Source organism: Dreissena polymorpha, chromosome 10, assembly GCF_020536995.1.
Source record: "Dreissena polymorpha isolate Duluth1 chromosome 10, UMN_Dpol_1.0, whole genome shotgun sequence".
NCBI lineage: Eukaryota > Metazoa > Mollusca > Bivalvia > Myida > Dreissenidae > Dreissena > Dreissena polymorpha.
The window spans coordinates 67,599-88,221 of NC_068364.1; the positions used below are offsets into that span (position 1 = coordinate 67,599).

The 20,623-nt window shown below is 32.3% G+C and overlaps 1 protein-coding gene across 1 annotated transcript; it reads left to right on the top strand.

The window, feature by feature from the left end:
• Window positions 1-4,746: 4,746 nt before the first annotated feature.
• On the top strand, window positions 4,747-18,499 carry LOC127848810 (uncharacterized). Its single transcript, XM_052381445.1, has 8 exons — window positions 4,747-4,878; window positions 5,188-5,276; window positions 7,528-7,689; window positions 7,997-8,141; window positions 9,995-10,716; window positions 11,033-11,298; window positions 12,409-12,543; window positions 16,488-18,499. Exons 3-8 carry the CDS (start codon window positions 7,623-7,625, stop codon window positions 16,593-16,595), a joined length of 1,443 nt encoding a protein of 480 aa, XP_052237405.1. The 5' UTR covers window positions 4,747-4,878; window positions 5,188-5,276; window positions 7,528-7,622; the 3' UTR covers window positions 16,596-18,499.
• Window positions 18,500-20,623: the final 2,124 nt, after the last annotated feature.

Below are 20,623 nucleotides of genomic sequence, written 5' to 3' on the forward strand. Positions count from 1 at the left end.
TCAAAAGCTCAAGAATTATAAAGTTGCTACAAATCATCAAATCAGACACATCAATCATCACATTTAGATCGCTGCTGATAATCGTATACATAAAGCAGTTACTTGAAATATTTAGTGTTTGTAAAAACAAATAACACCTATTTTTGAAATTCCTTTGAGTTTCCCGTTGTGTTTTGAATGGGGAATAGTTACCAAAAACTTCAACTGCTTAAATTGTGAGATATTATATATAAATATTATATAAACATATCATATAATATACTGGACTTATCAAGCATACACATTAACTGGAACATAATACAAACTGGCAAATGTATAATATAAAGAAGTGAAACTCCAGCTGCTGGAGAACTATTTAATTCTTATTACATACAATAAGTTGGTCCTTTATTTAAGGCAAGTGACCGATTGCCTAAACAGTACAAAACAGCACAAAACAGCACAATACAAGACAACATAAACACATATAAGATTAAAGCTGGGGTCACCGTCTTGGAACGGTCAATGCAAAGCATTGGGGTTTAAACCGGTTTTAGAGCGCTCACACTTGGCCCAGCAATAGTCATGATACATTTAAGTGTAAATAAAAATTAACCTCAAGCATTGTAACTCAAATTAAACAACAATAAAAGGGAATTAAAACGTATTCAATTAAATTACCATTTAATTACTCAATGGTATGAAAGAACCAGAGCAAGAAAGTTACAACTTTTTGAGGAACGATGAAATAGAACTACGAACAAGTGTCAACTACATTCCTTCTTTATAAAAAAGATTTAAGAATATAGCGTCATGAAGTTAATATTTCAGATCATCATCGCGCAAATACAGGGAGAAGCAGCAATAATGGGTTGGTTGTTTATGTGACTGCTAAAAAATAAATCAAACAAGATAAAACAAAAATAGCATCATTACATTGACATGTATATAGATTGACCCTTACCAAATCGATTGTGGATTTGACCTGCTGACCAGATCGCTAACTCCCTCCCGCTCAGTGTGATCATCTCAACTGAAATTTAAGAACAAACTTTCAATGCTCTTCACGTGCTTGTTTAGAGAAGATAATGACATAAAAAATTTGGACACGATTCGGTCAATGTCAAAATGAGAGTATAATTATACTGATGATTTAAGCACTAACAGCTCAAATGAATTATTAAAATATAAGAAAAGAGTAAGGAGATATAAGCAATTTAACATCGACTTAATAAAAAAATAATCTTTTCTAGCCTGCGAATGCTTGCGCTTGATTATTTTTAGAAATTCCGCCTGTGACTCATCAATACAATTACCATATTTCAGTGTATATATTTACATAAAGGCTACATGAGGTTACGTATCACAATTGAAAACAAACATAAAAAGTCCGGTCCTGTCATATTTGTTCGTAAAATGTGTAATATTGCTTATACACAGCTCGAACATTAAAACGAAATCGCCTTACAACATTTATGAACGAAGTGAAGTTCTAATTAAATCAGCAGAGGATCATTGTTTTTACTACTATGTTCCTTTAAGAAATAACGATTACTCTCAGAATAAATCACGGCACGCCACCAGTTTGGTCTTACTACGCTTTTAAACTGGTCATGACTCACATAAATACTCTTATTAATATTAAAGGAGTTTATTATCTACTTACTCGTTAATACAGCTACATTTGCGTCTGAATAAACGCAAGATTAATTTATTGAACTAATAGTAAGCATTATTGCATGGTATTTTCAGACTTCGAAAGGTTTTCGTTTACTCACATAAACCAAACATGTTTGTGTCAACAAAAAATGATGTAGATATTTTTTCTACGAAAATGTCTGTGTCTTTTAATGACTTTATCAACAGCCAATATCATGTTATAGAAATGCCCCGCCTGTTTACCTGAATGATTAGAATTTTACTACTGCATCGGTAAGAAAGTAAAGTATAGATCTGCAGGATTGCCTTATTCAATGATGCTAGATAAATGGGGAGCGTAATAACATCGGTTCTCAAAAGATATAATGACGGATTCAACAGCTATCGAATCAACTCTCAACATCAATAGACCTTGTGCTTGTCTCTTGATATCAGCCAGAGCGTGTATACTTTCCCAGAGTTCTTACATTTGACAATTATTTTCATTTTGCATTATGTACACATATGCATTTTATATTTTGATACGTGTATTACCCTTTGGATCCTTGTCTTACATTGTTCCAGCACGAACAGTATGCACATTCTTTACACGTCAAACATTCCATCTCATAATAAAGGAATGTCAGTGAGCGGTCAGCCAGTCTATTATCATCCCTGAATGTCAGAAGGTCGTGGCTACCGGCATTTGACCATTATATATTTCTAACATAGTATAACATAGTACAGTCAATCTTATGATAACGTTTCTGGAGTTTATTCCTAGGCATCATTTAAAATGCAATATTGTGATATAAAAATTAAGCATTGTATGAGACCTAATGATAAAGATGGTTAATTTTATCTAATTAATATTTATAAACATATATAACATTAATAAATAAAACGCAAGGATAAACGTTCTTAAGAAGTGGTACCAGAAATCAAAGACATTAGCTTTTTTATAAAATTGAAAAATTTTCTCTGCTGTAAAGTCAGGAAAACTAAATAAAAAAAATCTTATACATTATTGGAAATTTTTCAACTTTATGTTCGAATGTGTTCATACGACACATAAACGCCATTTCAGTTCTACAAAAAAGTCGAATATGCGTGTTGTATCGGCGTAAACTTGGTCGTTTTGAATTTTTTATAGAAAATATTTAATTAAAGCTAGCATTATATGATAGCTATTATTGTTCATTTATCGTTCCCCGTTCTTATTTTACGTATTGGTTTAAGATTGATTAAATAAAATTCCGACATTGAAATATAATATACTCTGAAAATATGAGCTACTGGCCTTTTTAATCATAACAATGATTCTCTTTGGCTAAGGATAAGACATTCTCTATTGCTCGAAGGATTATAGATCGGGCCTGTGGATTTTATAATTCTTAGAAAGAATCGCATTATCGCCTACTTTATTATGCCAAGCGTCTATATGGAATAAAATTTGGCCCGCCGTTTTGTCAGTTTTTTTTCCGTTCTATAAGTTTGTAAATGGAACATTGCTGTACATATTCTTGACCGAAACTACATTGGATACAATGAGGTAACATATTTGGTTTTTTACTACAGGGCGATGATATTTATTATTTATAATGTTCGTATAGGTTACACATGGGATATGTAATGATAGCATTCGTACACAAATGAAACACGAACATAGTTCATGTTTAGGATTTGTTGTAAGGTTTTAAGTTGTATATGGATTGCCAACGGTTTAGTCTAGTCAAAGATGGTTATGAAATGTGTCGATTGTATTTTCTGTAACGTTGCCATTTGACAAATCTGCTTTCAATGAGACAGTCAGTAACTGCATAGACATAGACTCATAAATATAACAGCACAGTAATTTGCTAGGCCGTTACCCCACCCATTTTTTATTGTATTGCGTAATTTAAATAAGGCTCGTTTCCGATTAAATATCATAATCACAGTAAGAATTTATATGAAACCTTAAGATAAATATCTCATTAATTGATTTTTAAAGTCATACCAATTGTTAAACTTATGAATTTGTCAACGATTTAACTTAATGCTGTTCGCGCTTGCATCTTATTCATTCATTAAATCCGCCATTTCGTATGACGTTCATTGGTAGATATTTTTACTTTAACGGTCATCACATGTCATTGACCGTCACGCCGGTTTTTGTATAAATAGCGGGGTCAAACGTTAACAATTTTCACTTTCGAATACAGCTTAAACGAATACAGATCAAAATTGAGTAGATACTTAACTTAAAATACTTCAGATTATTTATAAACATTTAAGGGTTGAAAAATAGTGAGATGCAGCTACGAATATTTTATTATTGATTGTATACGATATTTTGGATATATGCTTTTGTTATCATGAAAATAATTGTGAAACTGAAAGTAAAAGTACAGTAACTTTTATAACCCTTTGTTTTCTTTGTTATACGGCATAACAATATGTTAATAACGACTCGTAAAATAAATAATTAATTCTTGATATTGATAAATTTTGGTACCAGGGGTTGGAATAAACTTGACGGGAATAGGTTGGTTTCTACCGCTATAAATAACATTTGGACTTTGTTTTGCTCTCTTATAATAGTATTTTATTATTTTGACTTCCATTTTGAGTTTCCATATGCCCAAACAAGTGTTTCGTTGGTCTTATCCGTGAAAATATTGAAGTCAACTAGATTTTTTTCGATTGTTCCTTTTAAGACGACTTTTGTAGTGTTATGAATCATGTTAATTTGTGTATTAGTTTATTTTAAGTTTACTTTGGCGTCACAATAGTTACGAATATTAAGCATTATAATCCACGTTTTTCTTAGTCATTTTAGTCACGGTTTGAAGTGCACAGCCTAAATTTTATGTTGAAAGGTTTTGTTGAACAAATGGTACACTTAAATGTCTTTTGTTATTATTTCTGATGATTTTTATAAATAATTACGTTCTTTATTGCATAATGAAAAACATTCAACAATATTGTACGATTCTTTCTTATATATTATAAACAATTACTAATATCAAACGTGTGTTGTCTGTTTGCTAGATAATGCTATAAGAAGAAGTAAGTTCTCGTTCATATATCAATCCAAAACAAAACAGGACGTTAATGTAAATTGATCTTGACAGAGCGATTTTGTATTTGCAGGTCGAAGTCTGGATTATAAATGGAATTGTGAAACAATTATCAAATATTGCTCTTAAATGTATTGCCAGTGTGTCATCGATGTGTACAGAAACCATCACATCGAATATAGTTCTGTCATGGTTGAAGGTAGTAATTGTTTTTATTTGAATTGCGGTATTCTTAATTTAACATTAAGTCAATCAGCGTATTGTATACAACATAAAATACCATCTATCTGACATATATACATCCTCGATTAATTGCTGCCATAAAGCATTATAAATGGTGTTTGCGTACACATATGCACATATAATATGTAAATATAAATACATATTTTATTGTACTGTTCACAATATTTAATCCAGCTTGGATGTATAACTAACCATTAACAAGACCACCAGTCAATGGTTACTACTTGCTATAACACAGGGTAAAATGTTAAGCCTCTTGCTTTAGGAGGTGGTTAGAAAGAACTCGGTGTCGACATGGGAGGCAGTGAACGACGGTCGTTGTGAAGTATGCCTTAGTTAATTTGCAGGTTAAAGGTACAAATTAATTTGTATTTGCGTTTGTGTTAAATAAGATTTTAGTTTACAATTGTTATTTGTTAATTTTTTATTATACTGCCAGGTCAGTAACATGAGAATGGTCTTTTTGAATGAGGTAAATAAAGAATGGCTGTCAAAATAATGAACAAATTGTAAATCGATCTAATCACAGTATGTACAATGGAGTGGGACTTATTTGGCATTACTCAAATGAAGGCTTGAATGGACGTTTTATATATATATATACGTTAAGCAAATACTGATTGGTCGTAATGCCTTATTTTTTCCACCATTTTGGGAATGGGGCCGGCCGTTCTGATTGGAGAAAATTGCATGTTATGAGTAAATTTTAGTTGCTCGATGTGCATTGGTACTCGATGTGCATTGGTATACTTAGGAAAGGGGTATTAAAGTGTTTTTAAAATACCCATTTGCTAAGGTTTAACTCACAATGCTGGATTTGGAGATTATCTTTATGTTTCATATAAAACAAAAACAATACAATAGTGTTCGTGTTGGATAAAATGTAAATTACAACTAAATATAATTAAAAAAGAAATGCATACGATTTTAAAATGGGTACAAGTAGTATTAAACAGCATTTACTTAAAGTCTGTAGATGCGTACAGCATGTTTCATGCTTTCAAATATTTGCTCGTTTTGTAAACGCTTATATTTATGGAAATGGTCTTTGAAAAGTTAGAGAGAATAAATAACTCGCAAAGCCCTTGCATGTATATACAATCCATGCAAATACTTGCCCTTCGTTAAGGATAAAATTGTGATATTCAATGATTTTATGGTAAAGCCTATCCTAAAATTATAGTTTACTAAGATCTTAGATTTCTTTAGAGGTGTATTCTGCAAAAATGGTAATCAAACTACATGATTATGTACAGTTTTGGCTTCTTTTTACCCTTCTAATGTGAGTGGTCTATGATCGCAAGGTCAAGAAGATGCAGAATGACTAAAGATAGTTTAATATTGCAGCAAGCTCTCGATGCATCAAAACGTACAATGATTCTGCTATTTAATAAGCACAATAATGCTGAGTCAGAGATGTGTGTAACTCTTTGCTGGTTAACAAGTTGCTAAAAAGCCTACCCGAGTATCTTCAAACAAGGTTCAGTTGAATAGATGTAATTCCTTAAAATCCATGTACTCAAGTTTGAAGGTCAAATCCACTTTAATTAATATACAGTTGTGTTGTTAAATCATCAGAAGAATTCTCTCTAGAAAGAATCAAATCAGCATTTATTGTTGGCAATGTAAATATATTTAGAATCAGGTATGTATCGTGTGTTTACACTTGGTTGATATATCACAAGATTAAATGTGCAGAGCAAGTGGCATTAGGATTGGACGCAATGTGAATTCTTAAATGTGCACACTCCTTTTACTTTATTTTGATTAAGTGACCTTGTTTTTGACCACATGTTACCTAGTCTCCAATATGGCCCAGATATCAATAGGGCAAGTGACCTGACTAAGTTTCATGAAGAGTGTGTATTTAATGTTGCCTCTAAAGTGATCATACGGTTAATTTTGATAACGACGACATATAGACAAATGGGGATCAGAAATGCTCACCATAATCCCATTGTGATAAAGTGACCAAATACAATACGGTCATTTCGGAAGGATTAAACTTTATGCATCTATGTTAATTTTATACGATCTTTTTTAACGTTTTGAATCAAACACTTAAATAGAAGGTCATACAATTGATACAAGAAAATAAACGAAATAAGTGCCATATGCAAATGCACATGATATTATTTGTGTACTGCCGAAAACTCATCAATGTAAAACAGATGCTTACAAAGTTATGCAAATGTTACTGTTCTGATCAGATTTTTCCGTACGACTCAGACACACACGTTCGAAAGCAAATACGAGTATCGGCGTAATTTCGGACTTATGATTAATGCAAGTATTAAAAAGTGGTAAAGGTAGCAAATATATTTTATTCAAATTTCGATGTTACAATTTGGAAAGCACGCTTTTGCCTTTGCCCCGAGCTTCATTTATTTCGGCGATGGAAAAGATTATAGGTTGTCAATAAGATATATTATACTAGAATAAAACATATGTAAACGTTTTAACAGTAAAATGTATGTTGATGGAAAAATTGTCCAGTTGTGATTTGTTTCTTTGAAAAAGCGCATTATGATGATGCATCAAATTCGAGAATCATACCATGTAATGTTAATGTAGGTAATGAAGATAAAACGTTATTTTATTTTAGATGGTGTTGATGGACATGATTTCGATGCCGACGATTGTTCTGAACGAATCCGTGCTGTTGATTGTTCTGAAAGAATCCGCACATGTTGCACATGTATGAGAAATTCATACATCAATCCCATAGTATGTCACACGTGTGGAAACACAATCAAGCCATTTATTAGTAAGTAAATGTTTCTGGAATTGACTGGTGAATTGTTATAAGCGAATGCTTCTAGTTTACATCTTACCGATGCATTTATATCGATCAAATGTGTAGGGTATTCATATTGGCTCTGAAATCGTATAAACTAAAACAGATTGAGCTGAAATGTGAATCTAATTCACATAATTGTGTGTAAATAAGGTGTCGTCTATATTGTACTGAATCAAATATACTACTGAGCAATGGAAAGACCTGCGGATGCTTAAAACAATTCTTTCAAATGTTTCTGAAATTGCAATATTCCTATATAATTAGCATTTTCCAGATGAGAACTGGGGTGCCATTCTAGTATCTGGCTATGACAAGACGGATGAACAAGGTGGTGAGGAGGGAGCGAACGTTTTTCATGAAGACATTGTCAAATTTAAGGACGTCATCACATCAAAAGTCCTCCCAGCTATGTGTTTGAGGTATTTTGCAAAAATACTGTTTGTTAATTTTATATACAGTACAGCTTGTAGCGATTTGTCAACTCTCACGCGCGGTGTCGTTTTGGTGGGCCTCAAGGTCGCCGTGTTGTCACAGTAATTTATCACGACGCTCATAAAAACGCCGCGGTAAGATACCACTGCAGGTCGCGGTGAACATGTCCGCGTTGGCATAGAAGGGGTCCAGGTAGTCCGCGGCGATTAATTTGCTTTACTTCCGATAACCATATCATTTCGAATAAAAGACAAAACTTCAAATAACAAAAAATATATATAAAGGCTACTGTAAACAAATCATCTTATTGAAAATGTACTGCATTTTGATATACAATGTAAAAGTTGAATGACAAATGTGTTTTTGCGGTAAAGTTCTAAAGCTTAAAATTCATTATCAGCGATGCATTATAAATTTAACGCATTTTACAGATTTTCGACTTTAAAAGGTTTTCTACCGTTATGAGATCCACCGTATTTGATGTTAATTTAACGTTTACGGTCGTGTGTTTTAACTAGTGCAGTCAATTGTTATACACCCACATTACAATAGATTTCATCGATATGTGGAAAATCTTTATTAATGTTTTTTTCTCTTTGAAAACATAAGGAGGTCGTTTTCAGTTTGTATGCCATCAATGCAAACTTGCTTAGTGCATCTGTATTATAGATTGAAATGTGTTTATGAAATAACTGTCGTGTTTCGCCGCAACACTCGCCGCGGATCACAGAGGACGATACCATGCTGTGTTAATTTATGGGTAAACACCGTACTCGCAGTGTCACTGTGGGAATTGTATAATGGCTACGATCTGTGCTTTAAATTGCGTGAACATTTACATGGCAATTTAGTGATATTGGTATGAGCTGAACTCTATCATTGTGTATCCCTCAATTGACCATTCCAGAGTAGAGCTGATATCCAAAGAGTTATTTTTTCTTCTGATATAAAAGTGATTTTGCATTTGCATTCATGCCTTTTGTTGTGTTTATTGTGTTGTTCCTGTATCCTATTTATGTAATGCATTTCCTAGGGGACTTGTTTAAATAATGAACATTTGGAGTGCGCTTATTTAAGAGCTGTGATTTTGTCGAAATCTCACTTGTGAAACCCTGTTTTCTAAAGGTACCTGCATTGGAGAGAAGGGAGTGTCCAAAGAAGTTACATGATATCTATATAGATTTTATTCCAAGTACCGATATACGCCTTTTCCCGCAAACTCCGTAACCGAGCGTGTTTAAAGACACTTGTTACATGGTTAACGCACCACTGATGTTTGTCGCACACTTCCAATTGAGTTTGTAATCTCGTTGTTTCATATAATTTACAAACGAATTTTATCTCGCGCTGCCCACCGAATTCAAGTACAGAAAACGCAGGCCAGATGGCTAATCATGTATCTGCCGTATCTTTTTTATTCCAATTTTTGAGGAGGATATATTCATCTTTAAATCGATACTAGTCTTGCACAATCTGACATAAATAAAATGCAATTAATAGCATCACAGTTGCCCGTGTAATAATGGTACCTGATGGGGATTTGATTTAATGTAAACTAACCTTAAGCAAGCATGTCGTTTTTGAATAACATAAATATGTGTAAGATATTCTTTTTGTATGCTTTTTACCAAATGTTATTCAAGGAAACTTGTTAAGATGTACATTCGTTACAAAATGAAGCTTATTCTATGAAGTAACTATTTCAGGTTGTTCCTCATGGCAGTTCATGCACGGTTTAAAAGCAAAACGGTTTCATAATTGAATGTCTTGTAAATCTATTGAAATATGAGCAAATTCGAAACATCGTTTCAAAACTCAAACAAATGTATATTCTTTTCAGTGAAGAAAATGTTATAATTGTTCCGGGAGATGATGCAAATTCCAGACAAACCATTGACAATCAAATTGATGAAGCATTCACTGTGCTTGAACAAAAGGATATTCGAACGTTGCTCTTTGTATACTCAGGTCATAATAATATGGAACGAGGTTTTCAAATTGACAAAAACAAGTATTATCCAATAAGTACACTAAGAACGAGGCTTAACACATTGAAGCAGTCAGTGGGCAAACTTGAAAAAGTGATTGCAATAGTTGACTGTTGTGAGCCGCAATTGTTGGATTTAGACAAGTCCATCAAAGTGATTCAGTTAAATGCCACTGGTCAGACAGAAGAAGCCGAAGCGACACGTGGTCAGGGGAGCCAATTTTTATCGTATATTATTCAGGCATTTACAGCGAGTGCGAATGGTGGAAAATGTAAGCATCCTGGGTGTGCATGCATTGAGCATTTAAAACCAGGTTTTATTACAGTCGAAGACCTGTGGAATTATGTCGACGAGCACCGGAAAAATGGCAATATGTTTGGAAATGGGCCATCGAAGAATATGCAAGGCATTGATTGGAAAAATACTATAATTGCATACAATTACGATTTTGAAGTGCAGTTTAAGTTCACAATTGACTGGCCCGGCAATTCAATTAAAGTACCAGTTTGTGTATCGCCAAACATGGCTACAAGTTTCTTTGCGTTAAAAGAAATATTAGCGGATGAAGTAATCAGTATGTATTTTTCATTATATTACTTATGATTTATTTCCATTGACCTAGCTATTGCTGAATATAAAGTATTAGTAAATTTTTGTTGCGTCTGGTGACAATTTGTTACACAGTATTAATGTAGTAATTTCAAAGCTCAGATATTCGACATATATGTGTATGATTACTTGTATCTAACGATAAATATATTCTATTATTAATCTAGTTAATATATGCAGTTATATGTTATGTTTATAATCGCCTTATGTATTGACGTCTGTTTATTCAACAAATAAAAGTTACACATTTTGGATTTGAAATTACTTCGCTTTATTTTAAGAACACGTGTACGGCTTCAATACAAACGACTGTGGTATAAAATCAGAACTGGCGGATATCTTAAGTATCGAAATTGATACAGGGCCTAAATTGTACAATGTTGAAGAGATAGACAACGAGAAAAAGCTGTTATTGGCATGGAATTCTAAGCGGACGCTACGATGCACTCCTCGCCGTTTGCACAACATCGATACTGCCAAAGCAGTGGGTCTGTTTTTGAAAGACAGCACGAAAGTTCATACTAAACATTTGGAATGTAACATCCAGGTATAATAGATTTATAAGTAACCATTATGAAGTATACGTTTAAGGTTTATATTCTCACATGCATATTATGTGATATTAACACAGTCTGTATAGATTAAGCAGTAACGCTTACAATTTCAAGGAAAAGCATTATTAAAATGCCTTGTTCAATATTTTTAATACGGCCGACACTATATTTTGCAACAATGTGTAGCAAAATATACAGCAACAATATACCAAATAGTAATTAAAGGATTTAAACGTTTACCCTTTTTAATAATCTACATTCTATTTATCGTTTTTCTGAGCTGTATGCTTTCAAAAACTACTTTTCTAATAGGTAATACAACTTGAGGTTTCGTCTGTAATAGGAATACGCCGCCATAGCATTTCTTTTGTCATAATTTTCTAAATAAACCAAACAAAATAATGGTGAAAAAGAATAAGATACAAGTGCAGAGACACCTCATTTGAAACTTGGAACAGGTCATAATGATAAATCGTCTTTTACTTTTAATGGGACCTTTTCATAGATTTTGGTATGTAATGGAGTTGTCATTAAATGCTTTATATTGATAAATGTAAACATATGTCTAAAAAGCTCCATTAAAAAAATAAAGAAAGAAAAAACTAACCCGCATATGGGCTCGAACCACTGACCCCTGGAGTAAAGGTCTATCACTTAGACCACTCGGCCATCCGTGCTCATGCAATGAGTGATGTATTTTATACTTTATATTAGCAATCCTCGTAGTATCACAAAATATAACGACAACAACAGAACTGTCCAAATTATTCAATCGTTTCGCGTTGCAACGCTTTATAATTTTCATGTTTTTAAATCTTCAAAAGATGCATATAATGGATATTTAAGATCATGGTAAATGTTCATTATTAATGTTTTCACACAAATGTCTTAACTACAACGAAAATTGTCGAATCTTATATAATTGTTTTTTTAATTTGGTCAATTTACCAAATCGTGAAAATGTCCCTTTAACTCTTTTGACAGATTTTTGTCATAAATGCCTATCTCTTTCGGACGTCATGTAGCTAATTCACGCGTTTAAACAATAGTGATTTTCATTTCACAACTTATGATTATTAACTAAAAATGCTTTTATTTGTCAGCAACCGTTTTCTCTGCACGACCTTGAAATGTTTATAGATATGTTGGAACATATGGAAACCAATTCACTGGATGAAAGTTTCAAGGAATATACCGATGCTTTGGATATAATTATTCACCGCAACAAAGAGACACAGGTAATTCGTTTTTTAACTCAATGTTGACGTGTCAGCATATAATACGTTTCTGTATCACTGTTATAAACGCAGTATATTGCAATATGCTTTGTTGTCCATTTTTTGTTATTTGGACAAAAAAACGTATTGTTTGTATTTGTTAATATTAACACTGTAAACCTTAAGCTTTAAAACGGAGCAAGGTTGTGGCGAATCCAGAGTTCTATTTGTTTTACAACCAATCCAAAGTTTTCCAGGATAATGATCTGCTGCTTCATAAAGTCTTCATAAATTCTTTATCAGACAAAATGTTGAACACTATTCAACCAAAACAAAAATCACCAGTATATTGCCCTTGCAGATAGCAGTACTAAAATAAAACAAAGGCACATGCAATAACCTGTACTTCAGGTACCGTGTAGATTCCAATAATAATATCTCTAAATGTATGATACACGACATTGTTATACTTTTTTTATTACTTATACTTTCTTTTATCCGACCATTTTCGTAATACCTCCTTCAATGATTGAGTTCATATTTAATATATAGAATGGAGTACATTGCTGGAGACATACAATATCTAACTGCATATGTATTTCAAGAGATATTTTCTTTTATGAATGTTCTTTGTCCGACCATGGGTTCAATATTTTTGTTTGAAAACAAAACAAACACAAATTATCATCTGTTTAAGTAACTTTACGATATAAATATAACTAATAAATCGAAATAAATTGCGATACACGTTAATTTTAAAATCTAATATTAAGAATTGTGTTGTTTATTTCCTGGTATAACGTTTACCGTTTAATGCAGATGGTGTACTTGTTTGTATAAAAATAATATGTTGAATACGAATACCTTAATTCATTAATATAAAGTCGTCAGATAATTTATATGTGTTAATTTGTGATCGTACTTAGGTTTAGTAAAACGCGATATTATGACCAATATAGCTATTCCTAAGATATATTCAAATAAACGACAACTTGATTTAAATATTTCTCAAACAATCAATAAACAATATAAATGAAGGTACATGTAATCACCAATTCAACCTTTAATATGATTTCCGGTTCTTCGTGAGATATTGCATTTATGTGTAAACCAAATAGGCACTCTTAAATAGTCGTTTGTATGCCCCCCTCCGAAAAAATTCGATTGTGATTTTATTTCTGTGTACCTGTCTGCAGGTTTATATGTCAATCTGTAAGATATTTCGTGTCTGAACGATATCTATTTGGTTTCTCCTTGAATAAAGCGAGGCGCTTGCATTGATTTTGAGGTCATAACGTCGAATTAGAAGGCTTCTAACATAACATCTGTTTGTACACAAAAACATTAAATACATGTACTTAAGATTTTCGAAATCAAAATGCTGGGTTTTCGGAAGAAACAGAAGACGCCTTCTAAATTTGAGGTCAACAAGTGTAAGGTTCATGTCATATGGGCTATAAACAAGAACACTGTGTGCGGGCATTAAGGCTGTTTTGGTTAATAATCTATTCTTATTATTAAGATAAAACAGCATTTTTCATTCGTGTCGGATTCGTATATTGATGGTGATCGTCATTATTTATATTTTTATAAAACATTTTGTCACGATTAAAATTAACACCGAATACGTTCTGTTCATTAGACTAACATTTCATACTTTTTACTGGTAAGCTACCCTTTTTTACTGTTAAGTATTATGTGTTTTCCACTTTCCGTCCGTCTGTCTTACTTTCCGTCTTTTCTTAATACTATATCTTGCAGCACGCATTCATAATCTTAGAGTCATCACTATTAACAACAACGTCATACGACGTTTATTGTTTATGGTCAAGACTCAGGTCATTTTAAGATCATAGTGTATGCACATCTATTTTGATTCCAGTTGTTAAACGCTAGGAGCACTTTGTCTGTTGTTTTGTTTGATAACATATGGACACGTTGTGTGAGTATCCAGCATTCATCCTGTACAAATATAGGGTTTATGACAGTAATATAGTGTCTTGTTTTCTCATTTATTCTCGTATATTGGTGTCAATGCTGTCAGTTGTATGTTTTAAAAACGTTTTGGTGCGAATTAATGTGTGTTTTAGTTTGAAAGACAAAAGGAGCAGAACGCTGTACAATTTCCTTTCTTATATAAGAATTGAATTGAGTGATTAAACTAGGATTGTATTTTTGTTAGCGTTTTTCAGTTAACATTCAAACATGAAAAATATGTCACTAACTATATAAAAGTCATAACAGAAGACATGTTTTATCCTAATAGTTATATGGTAAGTCATCTGCTATCATTATTGTGTAATTTTGATACCTCTTAACGAAATTGAGTTTAATTGTACAGGTTTCAGTTGGTTGTTTTGCAAATTTTCTTTGTGAATTTTTAAATACGGTAATGGTATTACCTTAACGTGACTAAAGAATCCTTGATACATTCAGTAACAAACATTTTATGATTTTTTTTCACTTAATAATGTTGTAATAAAGCAGTTGCCTATTCTGCGAATTTTCCGAAAATACCGCCAGGTGTTTAGAGTTGAACTTTTTATTACATGTGGAAAATGAATAAACATCAACGAGCAGGTTTTAGAACAGCGCCTGACATAAAACGTTACATTAACCCATTTATGCCTAGTGGACTCTCCCATCCTTCTAAATTGGATCAATTTATTTCCCAAATAAGGGATGTCTAGAATATTTATTTCTATATTTAGAATATTTTTACAGAAATTCCTGTAAGCAAACAGCGCAGACCCTGATGAGACGCCGCATCATGCGGCGTCTCATCTGGGTCTACGCTATTTGCCAAGGCCTTTTTTCTAGACGCTAGGCGTAAATGGGTTAAATTGCAATCCTTGTATTTTCGTAGCGATTAATACAGAATAACGAACAATTGTTTGGGACATTTCGTGTTCGACTCATTTTGATGGAATCTTGTAATACATTGGCATAAATGATCATCATATCAAGATGACGAATTGCGTGTAACAACAATGTATACCTTGAATTTAAAAGTCGCAATGTGTACTTTTCGTATTCACATATGCAGATGTGATGAAGGTATATGTTCGCATCCGGTCGCTAATGTGATGCTACATTATGCGATTACGAATTGATTTGGTCCAAAAGAGCATCGCATGAAAATAAAATGTCGCGTGGAACAAATATGTCGCTCGTTTTAAAGTCGATGCAACGGTGGACAACGGAGATTCTGCGCATTTCTTATTTAGACATTTACGAACGGATGAGCAGGACGTACTTATATAATCGCAAGTCTGCCGAGTTCACGGGCCGAGGGCCGTTATACCGCTAGAGCCGATTATAAACGTATGCTATCGTTGTGAATACATGTCAACCTGTTTCGTTCATTCACTAATATTTATTTCAAAATGAGCGTACGGAACGTACTGTCACTTTCATTCAACGTATTACTCAATTTATGACGTATCTCGTGTGGCGTATTTATGGGACGACACACACCAGTTTGGTCTATACTCTCTGGAATTTCGGGACAACAATTCAGACGTTGTTTTTTTAACAGTATCATAATTATTATAAAAACAATCTTATCATCGAACGAATCTAAAACATATTTCGAATTGTGTGTTGTCTTACATATGTGAAATCTTCAACGGTATTAAATTAATATGAACGTCCAGTCATTTGATTTAAAAAATAGTGATTTGGTCCCACTTTATTTGTTTGCATATTCCTCGTATGGATACGTCATGCCCGGCCAATTTTAGACACGAGTCGTGTCATTTTCTAGGGACATTTAGTTGAGGCATCTGTCTGTTATAAACACAATTTTATTTTTAAATGTGCTCGTTCGTTGGTTGGAGGGTTGGATGGTTGGTTGGTTGGATGAATGGTTGGTTGGTTTGTTGGTTCGGTGGTTTGGTCGTTCGTTTGTTTTATATTGGAATTACAAACTATATATATTTCATTTTAAATTCATTATTTTACAGCTGCAAGACAATGATCTTCAAGTATCGTTTTTTGATCTACCGGACAATTACACCTTCGTCTACATGAAATTCGTACCGAAGCTTCAAGTTTCATCAATGCAAAATTGATGCAATGTCTCACACGTTTTTGCAAGATATCATTTCGAGCAAGTTTTATTCATTTAATGAATGCGTCAGATCAGTCGTATAATGTGATAATTCATAAGCTGTTTTTAACATGACATTAATATGACAGTGTGATCCTAAGCAGCTTCTAATTTGATATTCAGTTTAGATGTCAATAACAATCTTGTCGAGTGGTACCAACGTTACGATTCAGTAGTGATGTGCTGAGTATTCACGAAGAACAGAGCCATGACGCGACGATGTAGACTAATTGACGAATACTGTTTATATGGGTACTTGATACCAACAACAATTTTAAAACTTTACAGTTTGTTTTGTAGTTCTGTACAGTAACGTATATAGTATATGTATAACACATTCAACAATTAATTAAATATACAATTGTTTTGTAGTACAATTATCTCGAGTTTGCATGCACGATCTTAAGGATTTATTAATAACGCATATATAAGGATGAACAGAACAGAACAGATATTTTATTTCATTTGTGCGTAGTACATCATCATATACACATATTATTATATGACAATTTATAACATCTTGTACATCAGTATAACATATAAACACGAATTAATGGACATTTCAATATATTATAACCAGCATGTAAAGAGGGTGATCAGTTTATTTTTTCATTTGTTTCGTGGCTTCGTACTGACCCTAACGTGTGTGATGAATACATATTTACTGTTTCGTATTATTTTTTATCACACCATGCGCGGTCATAACGAAGTCGTGAAACGATTTTTTAACCGAACACCATGCCTACCACCCCAGCATAACGGTAAGAAATTACATGATTGAACTTAGATGCATTGTATTTAATTATGTTACTTTTTTTATTGTGTGTTGATTTGATATGTGATATGTTAGATATGATATGATATGATATGATATGACATTATATGATATGATATGGTATGATACGATACGGTATGATATGATATTATACGATATGATACGATACGATATGATATGATATTGTATTATATTATATGATGGCACGACACGATATGCTACGATATGAATTTATATGATATGATATAATGAGGACAAATACACAATCTTTACGTAAATTGGCTAAGACAATGAAATACGAGAATTATTTACCTAGGAAGTTATGCTGAGTTAATCCATCACAGTATTGCCTATGTTTTTTTGTAAGATGAAATTCGAATGCATTTTCATGTTTCCATGCTTTTATGTTACTTATGTCAGTTGGGGATATTAAGTCTTTCTAATACTAGTTATTAAGATCAGCATTATGTTAGTAAATGTGTGTTTTAAGTACCGCTTAGTGTATTCATATATTACTAAACAATTTGCATGTGTGTGAATAAACCAGTATTTTTTTACATTATGAAAGTATAAAAAGAGTTCTTTCCACATACATGGTCTTATTTCAAAATGTAAAGTTAGAATAGTATAAAATACATTTAAATCCCAGTGTGTTGACCTATATAAAACCTATAATTATGAATTTATTTAATAAGCTACTAAAATGGAACTCTGAAATCCCCACATGCCAAACAAAGTGGAATAAATACTTTGCAGATGATTCCATACAATGAAAACAAATTCATGGACAAGTGTTTAAAACACGAATAATATATATATATTCAATGGTTACAAACTAGGATTTTGCGCAAAATATTGGGAACAAACTCTCTTCTTTTTTAAATGGGCTTGTCGGATAGTAATATATGTACCTTTTGCAAAATGTAAGAAGAATCATTACCTATTTTATCTGGGAATGTAAGATAGTAAAAATACTTATGAAAGATATATCAAATAGCTTAAAAACGCAAATATACAAATAGTAATAAACAAAATGTTCCTTCTTGGAAATACAAATGAAAATGACAACTGCTTTATTATTTTCATGGATGTTAAAAGTACATTTTTTAATGCAAAAGGAAAGAAGTTATCCAAATTTTCAGGGATTTAAGGCTAGCCTAAGATTAGCTTTAAATATTTATGCAAACACAACAAGTGAATCAAGTTAAGGAATTTTTCGGACAGTTATAAGAGTAATATGTACTTCATAAATACATGAATAACAAACATAACTCTCTTTAATTCTCATTATATATGAAATGTGCAAATGGTGTTTACTTGATCAAATCTTACTATGTTGTTTGGATATTGATCATAAATTTTAAATTGATTGTTTTGTATACTGCACTCTTATTGTAAATCCAAACTTTGTTAAGTTTTAACAACACTAGTAAATGATACATAATAAGGTTTTTATCTTGTTTGAACTTGTAACCATAGTTAAATCGTTGTGGTAAATCTGAATTATTGTGTTGTACATAAAGATTATTTAAGTAAAGTAAAAAATGTAAAAAGTTGAAGGATTTATGATATTAATTTAAAATGTGTAATGATTTTAATAATAAAGTGAAAACACATTACATATGGTAGATTAATATATGAATGTGCATGTCTTTGTAAGCTATGTTTATATCCATATATTATAAAATGAATAAAGCATTTTAACAGAAAAAAAGGCATATGTGTGTGTGTGTTTAAACGTAGAAAGTACTCAATTTCGATCAAATCATTTGTGAAGTAATCATTGGCCAACATTTACATCGATTCATGATATTGGACTACATATTCTTTATTTCTTACCGTGAAACCATGTAACATATTAAGAAATAATTTATTGTTAATCAGTAATGTGTTATTTGGATTAATCAATGAAATTTATTTACCTATGCCAATGATTACGAGTCAGTAACTTTTTATGCACGAGTGTAATAACGAGAGCGTAGTTATTATTTGATTCTTACACAGTAGGTGTAGATTTAATAATCGCTTGCTTGTCATGAATATTAGAAACATTTCATTTAACGGTACATGTGTAGAAGTTGATCCGTATTTCTGTCCTTCTTGATAAATAATAAATCTTGTAAAACGTTAATGTTAACGTGTAAAAAATATCATTACGTTTTAATGGTGATGTTTGTCATGTACAATTATCCGTCGATTCTGGTTTGTTATCAAGAACGGTTGCTTTTCGCGTGTGTTTAGTTTCTAAAGGGAAAAAAAGATAAAAACAAAAATCATATATTATTTAAACATGCTCCTGACAAAGAAACAGCTTCAAGAATGCAATGTTTTATCGAACATCGCCCTCGCTAATATATGGATTTTCAACTAATCTAACTATTAAAGTATTATGTGTATTTATATATTATGACATCGTTTAATGACGAAATATAGTTATATATTACTTTTAAATAGTTTATTTTTATATTGTTCCCTTGTTGAACTTAGATTGTTATAAAACATGAGCATTATTAAGTGTTGTATATAACGCGATGTGGCGTTTTCATAATTTGTCGGTTGCGTCAAACATGGGAGTTGTGACCGAATATACACAACTCAGCTTCTTTTAGTTGTATGCGCGGCCAAACTAGCTCAGTTTGGTAGAGCTGTCTACGATACCTTTTATTTAAAAAGGCAGCTGTAAGTATGCGCACTAAGTACTGTTTACCACTTATATGTGCTAGGCCTAAATAGTATAGGAAAAGTGTGAGTTTCTTAGGTCAAGGTCTTGATATAACTCAAACACTGTAACACATCGAGCGAATCGAACAATCGAATGTTATATTATAGTTGCAAACAAATATTCATATTTTACATTATACACTCAACAATTGTTCGATTCGGCCATTTTTGAGTTTTTCACAACTAAAGTGCATGCATTTTAGCATATAATGAAAGGCACTTTACTTTCAATTAACCACTAGACATAACATTATAGACGCGCCGCGCCGGTCCAATGACTTACAGTTAATCGATTGGATTATACAACCAACTATGTTTTGCGTTTACTGTAATGATGCTCTATTTATAATTATTAATGTCTAGACCCTTAGAGGGATGGTTAATACAAAAGATCCAAAAGGGATTGATTTTTCATACGTTTATTCACTACCGCTATCAAAGAGAAAGTTACTAACAGCAATTCAAGCATTAAAATACCGCCAGCTTCTATTCGC

Bases quoted from the DNA above. Each gene is read 5' to 3' on its own strand.
- LOC127848810 (XM_052381445.1), top strand. From the start codon at position 7,623: ATGAGAAATTCATACATCAATCCCATAGTATGTCACACGTGTGGAAAC. The intron at 10,717-11,032 runs GTATGTATTTTT...CTTTATTTTAAG, and splicing joins ATTAGCGGATGAAGTAATCA to AACACGTGTACGGCTTCAAT. The intron at 11,299-12,408 runs GTATAATAGATT...TTTATTTGTCAG, and splicing joins ATTTGGAATGTAACATCCAG to CAACCGTTTTCTCTGCACGA.